Source organism: Candoia aspera, chromosome 3 (genome assembly GCF_035149785.1).
Source record: "Candoia aspera isolate rCanAsp1 chromosome 3, rCanAsp1.hap2, whole genome shotgun sequence".
Classification (NCBI taxonomy): Eukaryota; Metazoa; Chordata; class Lepidosauria; order Squamata; family Boidae; genus Candoia; species Candoia aspera.
The window spans coordinates 121,940,431-121,963,392 of NC_086155.1; the positions used below are offsets into that span (position 1 = coordinate 121,940,431).

Sequence of the window (22,962 nt, forward strand, 5' to 3'; positions counted from 1 at the left end):
TTCCTGGTCTTAATTCCCATTTTACACTGTATGCATGCATTTTTTTCAGACACAGAGCCACCAGGAAGTATAAATGTTAATTATTTGTGGAAAATTAATGATTAAGGAGTCCTTATTTTAACTGATGATGATGATTGTTATTATTAATCTAAAATGGAATAAGATTCTGACGGGAAACTTGCTAATAATGAGTTTTATGCAATTGCAAACCGATTTGTAAGGAAATGGATAGAATAGATTTAAGCTGAAATAACTACAAGATTCCAAAGTGATTTTCTCCTTGTGGATGGCTGATAGCAGAGGCAATCAACAGCAGTGATTTCCAGTGGCAGTTATTTTAACTGTTGTATAATGTGTTGGTTATCTCTTCAACAGAGAGAATTTACTGGCAGACTGTTTGCAAGGTTGTTTTGTTGTGACATGCACACTCTGTGCGTTTATCAGCCTTGTATGGTTACGTGAACAAATCGTCCATGGAGGTGCACCACAGTGGCTGGAACAGAATCAGCAGCAAGCCATTAATGGTGTTGGGCAACAGAATGAGGTAACAAGCTGTTTAGTTTACAAGCAGTAACTTTCAATTTGAATTTTTTCTGATGCACATGAGCCTTTTTTTCACTCTCTCTTCCCCATCTTTAAACAGTTGGAATCGTTTGTAAAACGTGTTGAATCTATTCATATAATCTGTTGCATAAAGCCTTCCCCCCCCCGCACAAGCTTTATGACTTGAGCTTGATCCAAAGAATGGCTGTGTTTATAACTACTTTGAACTCTGATGCTTTATTCCTTACCATTATCAAATGTCACAGAATGGCTGTGTTCAACCATAACAGTAAATCATGGTTTAGCATGATGAGAATGAGCTTCAGTAAGCAGCTTTATTAACAACCCACTTCCACTGCTGGTAGAAAGACTTCAGACTTGTTTTATTCTGTTTGAAGTAACAGAGTAATATCTGAATAAATGTACATTTATTTTAAAACAAGTTTAAAATATTTACATACCTTTTGTCATGCAATGCACACCACTGCATAGGATTAAAATATATTTGGACTGTAATGACCTATATAGATTAATAAACATAATGTGCTATAAAATTAAATTTATAAAACAGTAAAAATTAACAGTGTAGCAGTGGCTATATTTATTTATTTATTTGTCTAATTTATGTAGCCACTCATCCCACAAAGCAAGTGACTCTGGGTGGCATACAACTAACCTAAAAACAGTCAATACATTAAAAGCTATTTTTAAAAAGTGAAAACAAAAATTAATAAACGAAGGGATGTTAAAAATAATGGAGCCATCTCACTAGTTCACCCATTCCCTGGGGTCGCCAAGCCTGCTGACATAACCAGATCTTGAGGGACCTCCGGAAACTCAGACATGAGAAGGCCAATTTCACCTCGGGGGGGAGAAGATTCGACAGCTCAGGCGCCACTGCAGAAAAGGCCCACTGCCTAGGGTCTGCCAAATGGAGCTCCCTAGATGACAGAATTCGTAGCATGCCCTCTTTGCTGTCATGGATGATCAAATGACAAGGCAATGAAGAATTTTTATGCAGTTGATATATACATTTTGGAGGGAGAAGGATGTTCCAGAAAATGTGTGTTGTAGAGGCTACTTCCTGGTTGACACAAGTGAAGATCTAAAGGAGAAGCTGGTTGTGTAGCAACTCTGAGTACCATGTTACCCAGAACACTCCCAGATGGCATCCATTACTCCCAAAATAAAAGAACATCCAATTTAAAAAAAAACTGGCCCACTTTTCCCAGGATCACTAGATCTTGTGAGATTTCATCAATATTTAAAAATAATTTTAATTTGTTTTGGCACATGCATCATTATACAACAGCATGCAATGGTATTCAGTCCTTGAAATTTTGACAAACGTATTAGAAGTTATGGTACAAACAGAAAGGCCTCTAACACAGGAGAAGGTATTCCTTCAGATTTCCTAGATTTACTTTTTTAGATTAACATCAACATAAAATTGGTAGCTAATGCAGTTTTTTCACTAATGGTGTTATGTGGCAGTGACTAGGTATACCATGGAGCAGCCTTGCAGCTACATGGTACACTATCCATACCTTTCAGATGATTTATAGAGTGCATTATGATAGTGAAGTGTTGGTATTTCTAATTCATGGCTTGAAGTGATCAACAATCTCTCTTCAGCTAACAGTACGTCTTCCATTTTATCAGAAGATTCAAATTACTTGTCATGATCCAGACACTGACCTAAATCTTCATAGCCCTTTCTGATTCTAGTATAACAGATGAAAAGCTGAGTGTCATCAACACTGTAATGAAACCTTGTTCCAGACTGCTGATTCCTCCTACTGACTTCATATAGTTATTAAATAATATTTAAGACAAGGAAGTACCATTTGGTACTCTGTGAAATAATTGCCGAAGAGTAAAAATCCCCATTGCCTATCCACTGTGTTCAACCCTGCAGATAAGAGTAGGTCTACTATAAAACTGTCCTCTATTCCTGTGTCATGGAAGTGGTTTTTTAATATGTTGTCAGTAGTATCAGAAACCACAGAGAGGTTAAGAGGACTGTTCATCTGTTCCTATCCTGCTAAACATCCACCACCTTGTAGTGATCCCTAGACCAATTCTGAATCAGGATTGAAATGGGGATTCCAAAAAATATTTCCTTCAAGGGCCTCTAGAGCTGGACCACTAACATTCTCTCTAGTTTCTTCTTTAGGAAAGGATAAGGGGCAACTGGTTGATAATTATTCAATACTAGGTCCAGGGCAGATTTTTAAGAGGGGCTGCTTAACTGCTTTTTATGAGCAATTTGTATCATTCTCTCATGTAAGGCATACAATAAAGCCATACAATAAAGGCATATATAATCTGGACCATCTGGTCCATTCCACCAGATGTTAAACACCCATGGTGAACAGAGATTGAAAGCTAAATAATCAGCCATATAGTTTCAAGCACCTTGCCCATATCCCTAGCCTACAACCTCTGATCCCTCAGAATTGGAACATACTGTGAATTGGATGTCCCACTTGAATCTGTATGAAATTTGGCATCCAAGTTTTACTCATGAAACTTATCCCAGCAGGCTCAGGCATTTCCTGGATAGGTGTTAACAGTCTCAATCACACAAAATAGTTTTACTATATGGGTACTTGAGGATACAGATGAGGAAGCAAAATATGCTGCCCTACTGCTCTCATACATAATTAAATGCTCTCATACACCTTCAGTTTTCTTAATGGTGACTTCTCAACCATATATCCAGCTGTTGTTCAGCATGTTTTATCACCTGCTGTTTTGCTACATATTACAATGCCTTATAGTCTCTGTTAGGTTGAAAAGGGCACTTAGGAGAGAATGTGTCAATGGCTTGTCTCATTTCACAGTTCTGTAGCACAACCAAGGCCTCAGCAGGATCATCTACGATAGCTATGGAAAAGTCCATCTTAGAAATTTATTGGTTTCCATAAATCTTTCCATAAATAATGGGTAAACTGTTCTAAGTGGTCCCTTACTTCTGCGGGGGAACTGTTGCCGTAAATTCTCCACTGGCAGAGAATTTACAAAATCCATCATTATCATGGCACCTTCGTTTTCCCATCCCTCCAGACTCTGTTGATACTCAGTAGAGTATCAGGGTGGGAAGAACTAGGTAAGATCATTCCCTTTCAGATCCCCAAATGAAGTTTCAGTAAACCCAAATTGCCAGAGTTGATGGGAGGGCTAGAATCAGAACAGTCTGCAGTTACCTCTTTCTCAAATGACCCAGTCTCCCATGAAAGCTGTACCTCTGTTGGCTTACGAGGTCTGCTGTAGAACTTTCTCTGTACTTCTCTAATCTACCAAGACACATGATGATTCCCAAGAATAATGCTGTTCCTGCTGTAGCAAAAGGTTATTAGAATCATAGATGAGAATTCAAATCAAACTATTAAATATAAAATAGAAACGGTAAAATTAATATATATTTTTATACAACTTATCATTGTCAACATCAGGGCTAAGTCCTTATCCAGTAGAACTAGCATTCATATAGCACACTCACATGGCTAAAGAATAAAATTTTGCAACTAAGTAGCAAACTTTAGAATTTCTAACTGCTAAAAAAATTACATAACTTTAATCTCTCTGGCCAGGCATTTTTTAAAACAAAGACTAAAGTTGCCAGAATGCAGATCTAAATAAAATTCACATCATAAGAAGATGTGGTCTGAGAGTTCAGTTTCTCCTGATGCACATGGACATATTAAACTTACTTCCAGAACTGCTAAGGGGAAAGCTTTGAAACAGGCTCTAGAGAAGGCCCACTATAATTTAGACCAGCCTTTCTCAACTTTTTGACCCTGGTTGTTGTTGTTTATTCGTTTAGTCGCTTCCAACTCTTCGTGACTTCATGGACCAGCCCATGCCAGAGCTTCCTGTCGGTCATCAACACCCCCAGCTCCCCCAGGGACGTGTCCGTCACCTCTAGAATATCATCCATCCAACTTGCCCTTGGTCGGCCCCTCTTCCTTTTGCCTTCCACTCTCCCCAGCATCAGCATCTTCTCCAGGGTGTCCTGTCTTCTCATTATGTGGCCAAAGTATTTCAGTTTTGCCTTTAATATCATTCCCTCAAGTGAGCAGTCTGGCTTTATTGCCTGGAGGATGGACTGGTTTGATCTTCTTGGAGTCCAAGGCACTCTCAGAATTTTCCTCCAACACCACAGTTCCAAAGCATTTATCTTCCTTCTCTCAGCCTTCCTTATGGTCCAGCTCTCGCAGCCATATGTTACTACAGGGAACACCATTGCTTTAACTATGGAGGTCTTCTCAGTGTGATGTCTCTGCTCTTAACTATTTTATCGAGATTTGTCATTGCTCTTCTCCCAAGGATTAAGCGTCTTCTGATTTCCTGACTGCAGTCAGCATCTGCAGTAATCTTTGCACCTAGGAATACAAAGTCCTTCACTGCTTCTACATTTTCTTCCTCTATTTGCCAGTTATCAATCAAGCTGGTTGCCATAACCTTGGTTTGTTTGAGGTTTAGCTGCAAGCCAGCTTTTGCACTTGCTTCTTTCACCTTCATCATAAGGCTCCTCAGTTCCTCTTCGCTTTCAGCCATCAAAGTGGTATCATCTGCATATCTGAGATTGTTCATGTTTCTTCCAGAGATTTTAACTCCAGCCTTGGATTCCTCAAGCCCAGCTTGTCGCATGATGTGTTCTGCATACAAGTTGAATAGGTAGGGTGAGAGTATACAGCACTGCCGTACTCCTTTCCCAATCTTAAACCGGTCCGTTGTTCCGTGGTCTGTTCTTACTGTTGCTACTTGGTCGTTATACAGATTCTTCAGGAGGCATACAAGATGACTTGGTATCCCCATACCACTAAGAACTTGCCACAATTTGTTATGGTCCACACAGTCAAAGGCTTTAGAATAGTCAGTAAAACAGAAATAGATGTTTTTCTGAAACTCCCTGGCTTTTTCCATTATCCAGCGGATATTGGCAATTTGGTCTCTAGTTCCTCTGCCTTTTCTAAACCCAGCTTGTACATCTGGCAATTCTTGCTCCATGAATTGCTGAAGTCTACCTTGCAGGATCTTGAGCATTACCTTACTGGCATGTGAAATGAGTGCCACTGTTTGATAGTTTGAACATTCTTTAGTGTTTCCCTTTTTTGGTATGGGGATATAAGTTGATTTTTTCCAGTCTGCTGGCCATTCTTGTGTTTTCCAAATTTGCTGGCATATAGCATGCATTACCTTGACAGCATCATCTTGCAAGATTTTGAACAGTTCAGCTGGGATGCCGTCGTCTCCTGCTGCCTTGTGATTAGCAATGCTTCTTAAGGCCCACTCAACCTCACTCTTCAGGATGTCTGGCTCTAGCTCAGTGACCACACCGTCAAAGCTATCCCCGATATTGTTATCCTTCCTATACAGGTCTTCTGTATATTCTTGCCACCTTTTCTTGATCTCTTCTTCTTCTGTTAGGTCCTTGCCATCTTTGTTTTTGATCATACCCATTTTTGCCTGGAATTTACCTCCAATGTTTCTAATTTTCTGGAAGAGGCCTCTTGTCCTTCCTATTCTATTGTCTTCTTCCACCTGCGCGCATTGCTTGTTTAAAAATAATTCCTTATCTCTTCTGGCTAACCTCTGGAATTTTGCATTTAATTGGGCATATCTCCCCCTATCACTGCTGCCTTTTGCTTTCCTTCTTTCTTGGGCTACTTCTAGTTTCTCAGCAGACAGCCATTTTGCCTTCTTGGTTTTCTCTTTCTTTGGGATGTATTTTGTTGCCGCCTCCTGAACAATGCTGCGAACTTCTGTCCAGAGTTCTTCCGGGGCCCTATCTACTAAGTCCAGTCCCTTAAATCTGTTCTTCACCTCCACTGCATATTCCTTAGGAATATTAGTGAGCTCATATCTAGCTGATCTGTGGGTCTTCCCTAATCTCTTTAGTCTGATCCTAAATTGTGCAAGAAGAAGTTTGTGATCTGAACTACAGTCAGCTCCAGGTCTTGTTTTTACCGACTGTACAGATGTCCGCCACCTTTGGCTGCAAAGGATGTAGTCAATCTGATTTCAGTGTTGTCCATCTGGTGAAGTCCATGTATAAGACCGTCTCTTAGGTTGTTGGAAGAGAGTGTTTGTTATGCAGAGTGAGTTGTCTTGGCAAAATTCTATCAGCCTATGTCCTGCTTAGTTTTGTTCTCCCAGGCCATGCTTACCTGTAATTCCAGGTGTCATTTGACTGCCCACCTTAGCATTCCAGTCTCCCGTGATGAAAATAACATCTGTTTTAGGTGTGTTATCCAGTAGGTGCTGCAGATCCTCATAGAACTGCTCTACTTCAGCTTCTTCAGCATCTGTGGTTTGGGCGTATATTTGGATCACTGTGATGTTAGATGGCTTGCCCTGAATTCGAATTGAGATCATTCTGTCGTTTTTTGGATTGTATCCAAGCACTGCTTTAGCCACTTTACTATTAATTATGAAGGCTACTCCATTTCTTCTGTGGTCCTCTTGTCCACAGTAGTAGATCTGGTGGTCATTTGATGTGAAGTGGCCCATTCCAGTCCATTTCAGTTCACTGACGCCCAAAATGTCTATCTTTAATCTTGACATCTCACCAATAACCACATCCCATTTGCCCTGGCTCATAGATCTTACATTCCAGGTTCCAATGGTGTGTTGATCCTTAGAACATCGGATTCACCGTTCACCACCAGCACCGTCGGCCACTAGCTGTCCTTTCGGCTTTGAGCTAGCTGCGTCATCACGTCTGGGGCTAGTTGAACTCATCCTCTGTTCCTCCCCAGTAGCATTTTGACCATCTTCCGACCTGGGGGTCTCCTCTTCCGATGGTATACCGACATAACTCTGGTTGTACTGATCCATTTAGTTTTCACGGCAAGAATACTGGGGTGGGTTGCCATTACCTTCCCCAGGGATCGCATTTAGTCTGACCTCTCTGTCATGACCTTCCCATCTTGGGTGGCCCTTCACAGTTTAGCTCATGGCATCATTGAGGTGCTCAAGCTCCAGCACCACGACAAGGTAACGATCCTTTGCTGAAGTTTGACCCTGGAGGAACCTGTAAAATAATTTTCAGGCTTTGGGGAACATTCAGGCTCAAATATAGGCCAGACGTTACAAAATTAATTATATTCGTTTTACATGTAGGTCTGTATATCTGCATTAACAGTGTTCTTAAACTAAAAATACTAAAACACTAAATGCAAAAAATATTAATTATTAGCTATTTATTAGCTAATAAGAATACTCATCTTATGGTCATAAAACAATAATCTGGATCCAAAAACTTAAACTCATTCCATAAATGTAGTGGGTCCAGTAATTTCTACATCTGAGGCTTAGTTGCTCAGCCTTGATCAGATTATGGTTATTTCCTCCTTCACGTCTCAGTTTAGGATATTGTTTTCTAAGGAAATCACCTACTTATAATCTGTAAGGAATCTTTTGATGTATTTAATGTATTGGTTTTATCTGGTATCTCCAGGTATTAGGGATTCTATCAATCGAAGAGATTATCTGTAGTTCAGGGTTGAACTATGGAGCCCTTGGTGCACTCTGAGCTTGGTTGTTTGATGCAGGCATTTCATTGCCTGACTAGGCAACGTCTTCAGGGATTAGAGATTAGGCAACATCTTCAGGGATATTAGGGATTCTGCTGAAAGCTTCATCATATGGGAGAGTTTAAACTATATATCAGGAAGGAAGATGTGTGGGTCCTTTGTCCAAGCTGAGGTCAGGGATCATGTGTACGAGCATATTCACACATGCATGCTCACATCAATTTATACTCATATTGTAGAAGTGACTTCTGGAGTTATATCATCTTCCTACTACAATTAGTCGGCTGTAGGGATCTCTTTCCCAGCCCAGTAGAGTTTTCCTGCAGCCTACCACACAGCTGATTGGTAGGTTGCAGGGAAGATGACACCAGTGTATCCAAAATAAAGGAGCTAGGGGGCCGTCAAAGGCCATATGCATTCTGGTCCAGAACGTGGCCATGCGGGTAGATATTGGTGCCCCTAGATTGGCACAGGTGACACCACTCCTGCACGAGCTGCACTGGGTGCCGGTTTGCTTCCGGGTCCAATTCAAGGTGTTGGTTATCACCTTTAAAACCCTACATGGCATGGGGCTAGGGTACCTGAGGGACCGTCTCATCCCCATAACATTAACCTGTCCCACCCGGTCAAGCAGAGAGGGCATGCTATGGACCCCATCAAAAAGGAATTTCATCTAGTGGGGTCCAGGAGGTTGGCCTTCTCTGCAGTGGTGCCCGCCCTTTGGAATATCTTGCCCCCAGAGGTGAGGCGGGCTCCTGCACTCCCAAACTTCCGGAAGAATTTAAAAACCTGGTTCTGCTGCCTTGCCTGGGATGGGAAGGGCAATAGCTCTTCCTGGGGGTGGTTGGCGCCGTAGTGTCCTCCCTATTGAATGAGAGCTTTTCGCCATAAGGGTCGTATATTTATCTCTTTATAATGATATTTATATTGTAATTTATGTTTTATGGTTTTAATTTGTATTGTGTTGTAAACTGCCCAGAGTCCCCCTCGGGGGAGATGGGCGGTGACAGAAATTTGAAATATAAATAAATACAAATAAATATGCAGTCTAGAAGCTACTTTTCATGCTATGGATGGAGCTGTAAAACAGTTGTGTGCTGAGTTATTAAGAATCTTCCTATAGGAACAATACCTTGTTAAAAGAGTCTTCTAGATTTGCTTTTTAAGATATTTGAAGTTTTCATAGATGAAGTACAGCACAATATCTTAGTTCAGCTAAAGTTTTATTGATTTTTCTGCATTCAGGCTCAGGGTGTAGGAAATGCAGGTGCTGAAAATGCTGTACTTGATCAGCCTGTGGATCAGCCTGCTGAGAATGTAGTTGTAGGTGAAAATCCAGAAATTCTAGAAGAACAGCCAGATGAAGAAGAAGAAGACAATGAAGATGAAGAAGATGTTGTAGTTGAAGATGCAGCAGATGCAAACAATGGAGGACAAGGTATATTGATTGCTTTTTAACAACTATATCTGAGGTGCATTATATATTTTGGCCCATTTTATTTCAAGGGTTACTTTCTAGAAAAATAATTTACTTTCAAAAACATTATTCAACAATACTCTGGTTTATCTTCAGATCATATAATATTAGTAAACACTTAATTATCATACTTTAAAAGCTTGAAGTAGTCCTGCATTTTTGTGCACTTTTGCATTTTTGTGCTGTGTATTACGGTAAAAACAATATAGCAAGTACAATGAAGTTTCAGACTTCCCTGATAATTGAGTAAATGTAATATTTGTTCTACTGCATTCTGGAAAACAGCTAACCCTATCTGCATAAACATTGAAAACATCACCTTTATAGTTATTAAAATATTTGTGCATCTTTAAATATTATAAGAGGACTATCTAATTGTACAATTTGTTAGCTTGCTTTTATTATGTATCTGTTACAGATATTTCTTTGCTAAGGTCAGAACTGTCTCCTGACCGATTACACTTGAATTTACATAGGGACAGAACCTTAATCATACTCTCCCTGCATGCAAGCATGGACCAGGCAGATTAATGTCTGGAGATGATAGTCTCTTAGGTAACCTGGAGTTAAGCCATATAAGGCTGGCTAAATCAAAAATAGCACTTTTAAATTGGACTTGGAAGCTGTTGATAACCAATGCAGCAACTGGTGTAATACAGAGCAGCTGTCACCCAGTAGCAGCTTGGCAACCTTATGTGCCAACTGTAGCTTCTGAAATTATAGTTCTTTGTAGACCATAATGCAGTAATTTACACAAGTGATGATGGTGGTATGAATCACTGTTGACAGAGCATCCTGGTCCAATTTTAGCTGGGCAAAGCTTCCAGCCAGGGTTTCCACTCTTCCTTTAGAGAGAGTGCAGATCACTTCCTTTATTAGTAGAGCAACTCTGTCCAGCGCTAATCTTGGAATGTTCACAACCAGAATGTTTCTGGATAAACAATAACTTTGTCCTTCTGAAATTAAATCTTTCTACCCATGGAGACATCTTCAAGACACCAGGTTCTGGCCCAGGCTTGGGTAGAATCCATCTGCTCAGTTGCTTCTCATCTATAACCAGAGTGGAACCACTACCAGACTGGCCCTGAACCCCTGTAGGTGGTCCAGTAGTGTATCATGGTCAGTGATACTGAAGGATGTGGAATAAATTAATAGGAGCAAGAGGGGGATGTAGGTCCCAATGTAGGTCACAAGAGGGATCAGTGCTGCTTCTGTTCTATATTCAGGCCTGAATCCAGTCTGAAAAGGATCCAGATAATCCACGTCATTGATAGTCCTCCACAGCTGAAACAGTACAACATTCTCAACTACTTTCTCCCAAAAGGGATGGTTGGAAATAGGATAATAATTCTCCAACAGAACTTGAAAGAGGAATAACTTCTTCAGGAGAGAGTGCTCTTTCAAGGCAGGTGGCATTATACCTTCTGTTCAAGAAGAGAGAATTCAGCCTCTTGTATCTAGTCACTCATATACCCCTTTCTTGCCAAGAGATACTAGGAGGGGTATGAGCCCAGATCACGCGTACAGTAGTAGCGTTCACAGAACAGATAATCCTTTCCAGTTCCTGTTTCCACAAGATGAAATATATCCTGGATAACATCACAAGATGTTACCCAATCTTCACACTAGAACTGTCCAAGCCTGGAGCAATATGAACAGTGGTTGAAGAATCAAGCAAATATATTAAAATTCTTTCCTCTAACAATCTTCTAATATTCTCTGTAGATGACATGAACTGGAATGCTTTGGAATGGGATCGAGCAGCAGAAGAGCTTACATGGGAAAGAGTGAGTATGGCCTGTACACTTCAGAAATAGTTTTTTCCCATAGTCATGAAACAGCCTGAATAGTTTAATCTGCTTGGAACTGAGGATGGTTTTCTGTATCACAAACCTGAGGATGAAGCAGCTTCATCTTCCAACTTATATTGGCCAAACCATATATTACAATAGATACAAAAAACCTATAATAATGGTTAAATGGCTCCCCCTTTTAATGAAAAAAAACCAGTTTGGGGAAGAGAGTGAATTTTGTTGTTGTTTATTTGTTTAGTCGCTTCCGACTCTTTGTGACTTCATGGACCAGCTCACGCCAGAGCTTCCTGTCGGTCGTCAACACCCCCAGCTCCCCCAGGGATGAAACCATCACCTCTAGAATATCATCTATCCATCTTGCCCTTGGTCAGCCCCTCTTCCTTTTGCCTTCCACTCTCCCTAGCATCAACATCTTCTCCAGGGTGTCCTGTCTTCTCATTATGTGGCCAAAGTATTTCAGTTTTGCCTTTAATATCATTCCCTCAAGTGAGCAGTCTGGCTTTATTGCCTGGAGGATGGACTGGTTTGATCTTCTTGGAGTCCAAGGCACTCTCAGAATTTTCCTCCAACACCACAGTTCCAAAGCATCTATCTTCCTTCTCTCAGCCTTCCTTATGGTCCAGCTCTCGCAGCCCTATGTTACTGCAGGGAACACCGTTGTTTTAACTATGCGGACCTTTGTTGTCAGTGTGATGTCTCTGCTCTTAACTATTTTACCGAGATTTGTCATTGCTCTTCTCCCAAGGATTAAACGTCTTCTGATTTCCTGATTGCAGTCAGCATCTGCAGTAATCTTCGCACCTAGAAATACAAAGTCTTTCACTGCTTCTACATTTTCTTCCTCTATTTGCCAGTTATCAATCAAGCTGGTTGCCATAATCTTGGTTTGTTTGAGGTTTAGCTGCAAGCCAGTTTTTGCACTTTCTTCTTTCACCTTCATCATAAGGCTCCTCAGTTCCTCTTCGCTTTCAGCCATCAAAGTGGTATCATCTGCATATCTGAGATTGTTAATGTTTCTTCCAGCGATTTTAACTCCAGCCTTGGATTCCTCAAGGCCAGCTTGTCGCATGATGTGTTCTGCATACAAGTTGAATAGGTAGGGTGAGAGTATACAGCACTGCCGTACTCCTTTCCCAATCTTAAACCAGTCTGTTGTTCCGTGGTCTGTTCTTACTGTTGCTACTTGGTCGTTATACAGATTCCTCAGGTGTCATGAGTGCCGTTGAGCTGAAGGCATCAGCACAACGGCACACATGACAATACCTAGGAAGCAGAGGAAGGGATTTAAGATAAGCAAAGCACACACAACAACAGACACAGACCCCGAGGAGAAGGGAATGACCCCGGCCGGATGACCCAGCCATCAGGACACAAAAGAGGAAGAAGGAAAGACAAAGACAGGGCGGATCATGAGGCTCACCTGAAGCTGTCAGCAAAGCGCAACGGAGATCGCCCAGCTGACAGCAATCACTGGCCGGAGAAAGAAACCGATTATGGGCGAAGCCCGGGGCACCAGCAGGGGCCCTGCAACCCTTCACCTACCGGCATGGAAGCATGCAGGACAAAGGGGGGATGACGCAACCCAAAGTGGGGGGGGGCGCTGACCGGCGCGGGCTATTTAAACCCCGCACCGGCGCGCTCCCTTCACTCTCAGCTTTTTTCTCGTCTAGCACTACGCTGAAATAAACCTGAACCTGCTCTTCCCTGAATCAGTGTCTGTGTTTCACTCAGCGGTAGGCAGCGCATGACATAAAGCGGAGAGTCATAAACTCAGCCTCGCCAAGCCCCACCGGACAACAACGAGCCGCGGGAGGAACAGACGGCGAGAAGAACACGAGCGGAGGGCGATGGGGCCGACGCGTCGCGGCCAGGGCGGCCGAGCCGCACCGCGAGAAGCGGAGGAGGACCGACCGAGGCCAGAGGCAACGCGGACCCCAGGAGCCACGGACACCCTCCCGGCCCACCCCGAGCCTCAGCTCCAACCCCAGAGGGAGGCGGAGGCGGAGGCGGCCCGGCCACGGGAGGGAGCAACATACCTCCCGAGACCCGCGGAGACCTCCCCGCCCCACATCACACCCCAGCCACAGGCGTGGAGCTTCAGCCCAACTGCAGCAAGCGAGGTGGAGGACGGAGAGGCAAACCAGCCGATTCACTTCCCAATCGAGGAAGCCGACCAGCGGACAGGAACGCCTGAACCCCACCGGCGGCTCAACCTTGCGGAAGCGCCGACAGGTCCGACCACAGCTGCGGCGCGGATCTCGGACCGAGAAACGCAAGCCAGACTCGCGGCCATGGAGGCCCAACTAAGGGACCTCAGGACCATGCTGCAGTCGCTGATGTCCTCCCTGCCTCACAACTACGTCCCCGTGCAGGTACACACCCCGATCCAAACCCCGAACGGGTCTTCGCACCCCCATAGGCCAAATGCTAACCAGCAAGCGTCCCAGGTGGACGAAGCCATGGATCGGGGAGCGAGAAGAGGGGACTCACCGAACACCCGGGCCCCAAAGGGCTTCCCCATTTTCTTCGACGGGAACCCCGCGAAACTGTCGTTCTTTATCACGAACGCCAGGGAGTTCATGGGGCGGCACGGACACTCTTTTAATTCAGAAGCGGACAAGATCGCAGCCGTGGCGATCAAACTACAAGACAGGGCGGCGGACTGGTACGTCCAAATGTACGAGTCCAACTCCCCCGCCCTCTCTGACTTCCACGCCTTCATCACTGAGATGAAGCACTACTTTGAGGACCCGCTAGCCAAGGAGAGGGTTAAAAGCGCGCTCCAAGGCCTCAAACAGGGCGCACGAACTGTCCCGGACTACGCCCTCGAATTTAAAGCCCTCGCAGGGAGGATCAACGACTGGTCCGAGACCACCCTGCTAGAAATGTTCAAAAGGGGCCTCAACCGCGAGGTACTCCAATGGGCACTCTACCGGGACGACCCGGAGACTCTGCAAGGCTGGATCCACCTCGCGGGGAGAGCGGAACACGCGCACCGCACTTTCCTAATGGCAACGACAGAGGAAAAAGGAAACACCAGCCCAAAGGTACCCGCGCCACACTTGGGGCCGGCCGGTCCCACGTATCAAAAGAAGAAGTTTACTCGCGGGCCCTGCGGGAAGTGCGGAAAAATGGGGCACAAAACGGCAGATTGCTTCTCCAACCGAACACTAACTAGCGCTCCCAAACCCGCACTGAAACCGACGCTCAAACCACCCAACCCTCCGCCGCCCCCCCCACCGCCGGATGACCGGAGCCACAGTGACACCGGACGAAGGCTGGGACGCTTACTTTGGGGGGGAGGATGCCGAAGGCCCAGACCAGCCGGCGGGAAATGCTCCCCGCCTGCCTTAAAACGCGCCGCGAGGCAGGCGGTGGGACAGGGTCGTGAAACACATAGACAGAGCGACGAAAGCCCCGTAATAATGGGGGCAATCAGGCTCTCCGTTGGCAACAGAGCCACCACGGCCGCGGCACTAGTGGACTCGGGGTGCTCCAAGAACCTGATCCACCCCGACATAGTCGCCAAGCTCGACCTACCTTGCCTTCCCCTCCCCACGCCGCTGGCATTCCACCAGCTGGACGGCTCGACAGCGGGAGGGAAACCAGCCACGATGCAGACCGAGCCGGTCACCCTCCAAATGGGCACCCACACCGAACGAACATCGTTCGTGGTAACCCACATAGGGCGGCCCATCGTAGTCTTGGGAATACCATGGCTCGCGACTAACAACCCATGCATTAACTGGAAGACCCACACCTTCCAATTCGACGACAGCGCGTACCGGGCGCCAGTTCCGGCGGGCAGGATCAACCCCACAGTGGGACAGGCAGAGACGTCAGCCCAGGACAACATAGCTACCCCAGAAGACCTACCTGAGCAATACGCTGACTTCTCAGAGGTCTTCGGAGAAGCGGAGGCAGATCAACTAACCCCCCACCGCAAGACGGACTGTAGGATTGACCTGCTTCCCGATGTCCCCTTACCCAGGCCGAAGATTTACTCGATGACCCCGAAGGAGATGACAACCCTCCGGGAGTTCATCGATAAAAACCTGGATAGGGGTTTCATAGAGCCGGCATGCTCACCGGTCGGAGCGCCCGTCTTATTCTGGGAGAAAAAAGACGGCACCCTATGGCTCTGCACTGACTACCGGGGCCTCAACGCAGCGTCCCTATCCAATAAATACCCCCTACCCCTTGTGAAAGACATGCTCGCCCACCTGTCCACGGGTAGAGTATTCTGCAAGCTGGACCTTCGCGAGGCGTACTACCGAATCCGAATCAGGGAGGGGGACGAATGGAAAACTGTGTTCAACTGCCCCCAAGGTGCCTTTCAGTACAAAGTGCTGCCATTCGGACTAGCAGGGGCCCTGGGAGTGTTCATGCAGCTCATCAATGAGGTACTGCATGAACACCTGTTCAAAGGAGTCCTGGTCTACATAGATGACGTCCTCATCTACACCCAGACGCACGAGGAACACGTAACCCTAGTCAGACAAGTCCTCGAGAAGCTAAAAAGGGCGAAACTCTATGCCAAACCCTCAAAGTGCGAATTCCATAAAGCACGCCTAGACTACCTGGGGTACCGAATCTCCGGGGAAGGCATAGAAATGGACCCCGCAAAAGTCGCGGTGGTGAACTGGGAACGCCCACGTAACAGGCGCCAACTCCAAAGCTTCCTCGGCTTCGCAAATTTCTACAGGTCATTTGCACGGGGGTTCGCGGAGATAGCCCTCCCCCTAACAGACCTCCTCAAAACTAAAGGAGTGGGGGACACACGGCGCGCCAAGAACCCAGGGACAGTACTAAATTGGACTCCCGCGTGTCAAACCGCATTCAACAGGCTGAAAGCGCTGTTCACCACGGAGCCAATCCTCGCGCACCCGGACCCAGAACGGCCGTTCGTGGTCCAAGCCGACGCCTCAGACTTCTCCCTGGGGGCCATACTCCTCCAAAAGGACCCCACAGGAATCCTGAAGCCATGCGCCTACCTGTTGAGGAAATTCTCGGAGACGGAAAGGCGCTGGCACGTGTGGGAGAAGGAAGCATTCGCAGTAAAATCGGCGCTAGGAACATGGAGGCATCTACTGGAAGGAGCCACCCAACCATTCGAGGTCTGGACAGACCACCGGAACCTTGAGGCCCTCCGGACGCCCAGACGCCTCAGCCCGAAACAGGTCAGATGGGCCCAATTCTTCAGCCGCTTTAACTTTCAACTGAAGTTCATGTCGGGCAAAAAGAACTTCCTGGCTGACGCCCTCTCCCGATTGCCCCAAGACGAAGAGCCCGTCCCAGATATGATCGGGACGGTCCTATCCGCCTCCCAGCTGGGGATGGCTGTGACCACCCGGAGCGGTGCTCAGAAGCAGCCCAACCCCACGTTGCAACCGACGGCAGGGCAACCAGCGACCAGACGGCGCCACCCGCGACTGCCAGGAGGTATACGCGCGGACCTCACCGCCGCCCTCAAACCGACCCCTGGCTACTAGCAAACCCCGACAAGGTGACGATGGCACAGGACCTAGCATGGGGGGAAGGCAGAATATATGTCCCGGACTCGCAACGCCAGGCGATCTTGCGCAGATCACACGACATCAAGCAAGCGGGACACTTCGGGTTCCTAAAGACCCTGCATCTAACACGACAACAATTCCGGTGGCCCGCGCTGAGACGGGACGTGAAGGCCTATGTAGCGTCCTGCCCGACATGCGCCATGGCCAAACGGGCACCAGGTAAGCCCCCGGGACTTCTACAAACGGTGGCGGAGCCCTCCCGCCCATGGGAGGAAATCTCCATGGATTTTATAGTAGACCTCCCACCCAGCCAGAAGAAAACGACCATTTGGGTGGTGAAAGACTACTTTTCGAAACAGGCCCACTTCATCCCCTGCTCATCGGTCCCATCCGCCCAGCAACTGGCCAAACTCTTCCTTATACACGTGTACAGGTTACACGGATGTCCCGCACGCGTGGTGACCGACAGGGGCACACAATTCACCTCGAAATTCTGGCGGGCCTTCCTAAAACTGACTGGGACCCAACAGGCCCTATCCACGGCCTGGCATCCCCAGACGGACGGAGCCACAGAGATCCTCAATGCCACCCTGGAACAATTCATACGCTCATACACCAACTACCACCAAGACGACTGGGTCGAACTGCTTCCGTTCGCAGAAGTCGCATACAATAACGCCGTCCACACGAGCACGGGGAAAACCCCGTTCGAAGTAGTCTCTGGGCGCGACTTCGTACCCATACCGGAGCTACCGCAACCCCCGGGACCCCAAGTGGACGCTAGCGACTGGGGACGGAAGATAGCGGAATCGTGGCCAATAATCACGGCAGCGCTGAAGGAAGCACAGGTGGCCTACAAAGAACAGGCCGACAAGCACCGGCGCCAGCAACCAACGTTCCAGGCAGGGGATATGGTCTACCTATCGACCAAATTCCTGAAATCACCTCAACCCTCGAAGAAACTGGGGCCTAAGTATATCGGGCCGCTTCGAGTGACACAGATAGTGAACCCGGTGGCAGTACGCCTGGACCTGCCGCACAATCTAAGGAGACTCCACCTGGTATTTCACACCAGCCTCCTGAAACCTGCAACCACCTCTCGATGGCACCCAAGCACGCTGCGGCCCTCCCCAGTGATGATCGACGGCCAACAACACTTTGAAGTAAGAGAAATACTCGACTCTCGCCGTCAACGGGGAACACTACACTACCTAGTGAGGTGGAAACACTTCCCCCACCCAGAATGGGTGGTGGCGCAACACGTCAAGGCGCCAGACCTGACCCGGGCATTCCACAGGACGTACCCCGACAAGCCAAAGGGGCGCCAAGCCGAACCGGCCTCTTGAACGCCCTTCCCCCCTTGGGCCTCCCCCCCCACCCGCCGCGCCCCCAGGGGAAAGGGCCCCCCAAGCCTGCGACTTGAGTAGACCTCCTCCCCCCCGGGACTCACCCTCCCCCCGCCCCGGGCCCACTAGGGAGGGACGATTGGTCACAAGTGCATCGCCAGGGGGCAAACGCCCAGGATGCACACATGACAAATACGAACTCACAACACAAAAAGATAAGGTTCCTACCTGGAGCTGATAAGCACCCGACCAGCAACGCCTCTCCCCACGATGAACTGAGCACAAACAAGCAGGGTGTGGTCGGGGCATGCGCACTCCCAGGGTGTGGTCGAGGCATGCGCACTCGACACACACCCCAAAGATGGACACGAGGTAGAGGGCGGAACAGGGGGAGGGGCGAAAACACTCCGGCGGGAAATTCAAAAAAAAAAAAAAATTTGGCAGCTCTCCCGGGGAAAACCGGAATGCTGGGGGGGGGCACTATTCGAACGGGGGGCAGTATGTCATGAGTGCCGTTGAGCTGAAGGCATCAGCACAACGGCACACATGACAATACCTAGGAAGCAGAGGAAGGGATTTAAGATAAGCAAAGCACGCACAACAACAGACACAGACCCTGAGGAGAAGGGAATGACCCCGGCCGGATGACCCAGCCATCAGGACACAAAAGAGGAAGAAGGAAAGACAAAGACAGGGCGGATCACGAGGCTCACCTGAAGCTGTCAGCAAAGCGCAACGGAGATCGCCCAGCTGACAGCAATCACTGGCCGGAGAAAGAAACCGATTATGGGCGAAGCCCGGGGCACCAGCAGGGGCCCTGCAACCCTTCACCTACTGGCATGGAAGCATGCAGGACAAAGGGGGGATGACGCAACCCAAAGTGGGGGGGGGCGCTGACCAGCGCGGGCTATTTAAACCCCGCACTGGCGCGCTCCCTTCACTCTCAGCTTTTTTCTCGTCTAGCACTACGCTGAAATAAACCTGAACCTGCTCTTCCCTGAATCAGTGTCTGTGTTTCACTCAGCGGTAGGCAGCGCATGACATCAGGAGGCAGACAAGATGACTTGGTATCCCCATACCACTAAGAACTTGCCACAATTTGTTATGGTCCACACAGTCAAAGGCTTTAGAATAGTCAGTAAAACAGAAATAGATGTTTTTCTGAAATTCCCTGGCTTTTTCCCTTTTCCAGCGGATATTGGCAATTTGGTCCCTAGTTCCTCTGCCTTTTCTAAACCCAGCTTGTACATCTGGCAATTCTTGCTCCATGAATTGCTGAAGTCTACCTTGCAGGATCTTGAGCATTACCTTACTGGCATGTGAAATGAGTGCCACTGTTCGATAGTTTGAACATTCTTTAGTGTTTCCCTTTTTTGGTATGGGGATATAAGTTGATTTTTTCCAATCTGATGGCCATTCTTGTGTTTTCCAAATTTGTGGCATATAGCATGCATTACCTTGACAGCATCATCTCACAAGATTTTGAACAGTTCAGCTGGGATGCCGTCGTCTCCTGCTGCCTTGTGATTAGCAATGCTTCTTAAGGCCCACTCAACCTCACTCTTCAGGATGTCTGGCTCTAGCTCAGTGACCACACCGTCAAAGCTATCCCCGATATTGTTATCCTTCCTATACAGGTCTTCTGTATATTCTTGCCACCTTTTCTTGATCTCTTCTTCTTCTGTTAGGTCCTTGCCATCTTTGTTTTTGATCATACCCATTTTTGCCTGGAATTTACCTCCAATGTTTCTAATTTTCTGGAAGAGGTCTCTGGTCCTCCCTATTCTACTGTCTCCTTCCACTTCCTTGCATTGCTTGTTTAAAAATAATTCCTTACCTCTTCTGGCTAGCCTCTGGAATTTTGCATTTAATTGGGCCTATCTCCCCCTATCACTGTTGCCTTTGGTTTCCTTCTTTCTTGGGCTACTTCTAGTGTCTCAGCAGACAGCCATTTTGCCTTCTTGGTTTTCTCTTTCTTTGGGATGTATTTTGTTGCCGCCTCCTGAACAATGTTGCAAACTTCTGTCCATAGTTCTTCCGGGACCCTATCTACTAAATCTAGTCCCTTAAATCTATTCTTCACCTCCACTGCATATTCCTGAGGAATATTAGTGAGCTCATATCTAGCTGATCTGTGGGTCTTCCCTAATCTCTTTAGTCTGATCCTAAATTGTGCAAGAAGAAGTTTGTGATCTGAACTACAGTCAGCTCCAGGTCTTGTTTTTACCAACTGTATAGATGTCTGCCACCTTTGGCTGCAAAGGATGTAGTCAGTCTGATTTCGGTGTTGTCCATCTGGTGAAGTCCATGTATAAAGCCATCTCTTAGGTTGTTGGAAGAGAGTGTTTGTTATGCAGAGTGAGTTGTCATGGCAAAATTCTATCAGCCTATGTCCTGCTTTGTTTTGTTCTCCCAGGCCATACTTACCTGTAATTCCAGGTGTCATTTGACTGCCCACCTTAGCATTTCAGTCTCCTGTGATGAAAATAACATCTCTTTTAGGCGTGTTGTCCAGTAGGTGCTGCAGATCCTCATAGAACTGCTCTACTTCAGCTTCTTCAGCATCTGTGGTTTGGGCGTATATTTGGATCACTGTGATGTTAGATGGCTTGCCCTGAATTCGAATTGAGATCATTCTGTCGTTTTTTGGATTGTATCCAAGCACTGCTTTAGCCACTTTACTATTAATTATGAAGGCTATTCCATTTCTTCTGTGGTCCTCTTGTCCACAGTAGTAGATCTGGTGGTCATTTGATGTGAAGTGGCCCATTCCAGTCCATTTCAGTTCACTGATGCCCAAAATGTCTATCTTTAATCTTGACATCTCACCAATAACCACATCCCATTTGCCCTGGCTCATAGATCTTACATTCCAGGTTCCAATGGTGTGTTGATCCTTAGAACATCGGATTCGCCGTTCACCACCAGCACCGTCGGCCGCTAGCCGTCCTTTCGGCTTTGAGCTAGCTGCGTCATCACGTCTGGGGCTAGTTGAACTCATCCTCTGTTCCTCCCCAGTAGCATTTTGACCATCTTCCGACCTGGGGGTCTCCTCTTCCGATGGTATACCGACATATCTCTGGTTGTACTGATCCATTTAGTTTTCACGGCAAGAATACTGGGGTGGGTTGCCATTACCTTCCCCAGGGATCGCATTTAGTCTGACCTCTCTGTCATGACCTTCCCGTCTTGGGTGGCCCTTCACAGTTTAGCTCATGGCATCATTGAGGTGCTCAAGCTCCAGCACCACGACAAGGTAACAATCCTTTGCTGAAGAAGAGAGTGAATACTATTGGTAAAAAAGGGCATATTTAAAAGGGAAAATATAGTTTGTAAAAAGACTGGGAGCAATTTAGAATGCGAAAATAGTAAAAGTTTACATTAGAAAGTATCCTGTTTCCTTTTGCTGTTTCTCTAAGTCTAGTTCCTTCTTGAAGCTGCTTTTCCAGATAAAACTTGCAAAAGAATAGCAGATATGCATTTCTGTGGTATTTTGTAAAAATATTGGGTTCATATATTGTGCTAAGTCATGGTGTTTAATTTCCATTGGCATAATATGTGAACTCAGCCATTTTGATTTATAAACCATAATAAATGGTTGAGCACAGTGTGTGAACCTAGCTGGTGTGTCATTTTAAACTTTAATTTTGCACCTTTCCAACAAGTTGAAAACAGGTTGGGAAATAGCAGTTCCTTAAAACTTAGCAGCCTCTTGAGTGTTATAAGCTGTGTTAGTTAATAAGTTCAAAATTATCTCTTGTTTATAGATGCTTGGGCTTGATGGATCCCTAGTTTTTTTGGTAAGTGAATTATTATTATTATTATTAAATATGGCTCATATTATCACTGTCTTTCTGATGTAGCAAGAATCCAAGTATGTTAAATCTTTGAATATAGTGTCAGTTAAATATACCACATACTTTTTAGAAATGCCAAGCTTCTGAAAAATTTCATTAATAGTCTATTGGTGTGACAACTTCAATATTTATTAACCTTTCTCATGGTGATATGAATGTGCAGCCTCCAGATAGAAATTTTATTTGAGAAAAGCCAATATTGCACTGCAGAAAAATAAAGAAATTTGAGGCAGACTGATGAGACACAAGATAAGAAAGCATTGCTTAACAGTTAGTTTTATATGGTTACTTTTGATTTTTTCCCACCTCTTCAGGAACATGTGTTTTGGGTGGTATCATTAAACACACTATTCATACTTGTCTTTGGTAAGTGACTGCATTTTCAGTTATTTCAGAATAATTGCTGTGCATATGGATACAAATTATGGTAGAGCTGAATTAATTTTAACTATCAATTATGTGATTTTGTTAGGAAAATCACATAATTTTCATGTTCCTCAAAGGATATCCACTTCATAGTGGGCCTACATGCTTTTTAATGGCTGCATAACCATAATTTTACATAGCACATACAGTGTCAAATGGTTTTGAGTTTTTACCCATGACTGTGCTCCCACTGACATTTGTTGTATCTGATTTTTATGCTGATACATGCTAATATAATCCATGCAAACTGAAAGTGTAGAAAAATAGTTTTCCTGTGAAAACTAATCATTTTGAGACCTCCTTTTACAACATCTAGAGTAAGATCCAGAAGTATTAATCAAATGTTGCTTTATTAAATAATTGCATTTTCACACAAACACAACTGGTCCACAGACTTGGGCTCGTGGCTTTTGTTTTGTTGTCTAGAAGAGGTTGGTAC

The 22,962-nt window shown here is 45.9% G+C and overlaps 1 protein-coding gene across 1 annotated transcript in view; it reads left to right on the forward strand.

Annotated features, from left to right (window-relative positions):
• Window positions 1-22,962, forward strand: part of MARCHF6 (membrane associated ring-CH-type finger 6) — a 70,269-nt gene that overhangs the window by 23,905 nt on the left and 23,402 nt on the right. The window contains exons 6-10 of the mRNA XM_063298747.1: window positions 376-544; window positions 9,333-9,525; window positions 11,290-11,351; window positions 22,008-22,040; window positions 22,412-22,463. Of these exons, the coding sequence (XP_063154817.1) occupies window positions 376-544; window positions 9,333-9,525; window positions 11,290-11,351; window positions 22,008-22,040; window positions 22,412-22,463 (509 nt within the window). The remainder of the gene's footprint in view (window positions 1-375; window positions 545-9,332; window positions 9,526-11,289; window positions 11,352-22,007; window positions 22,041-22,411; window positions 22,464-22,962) is intronic.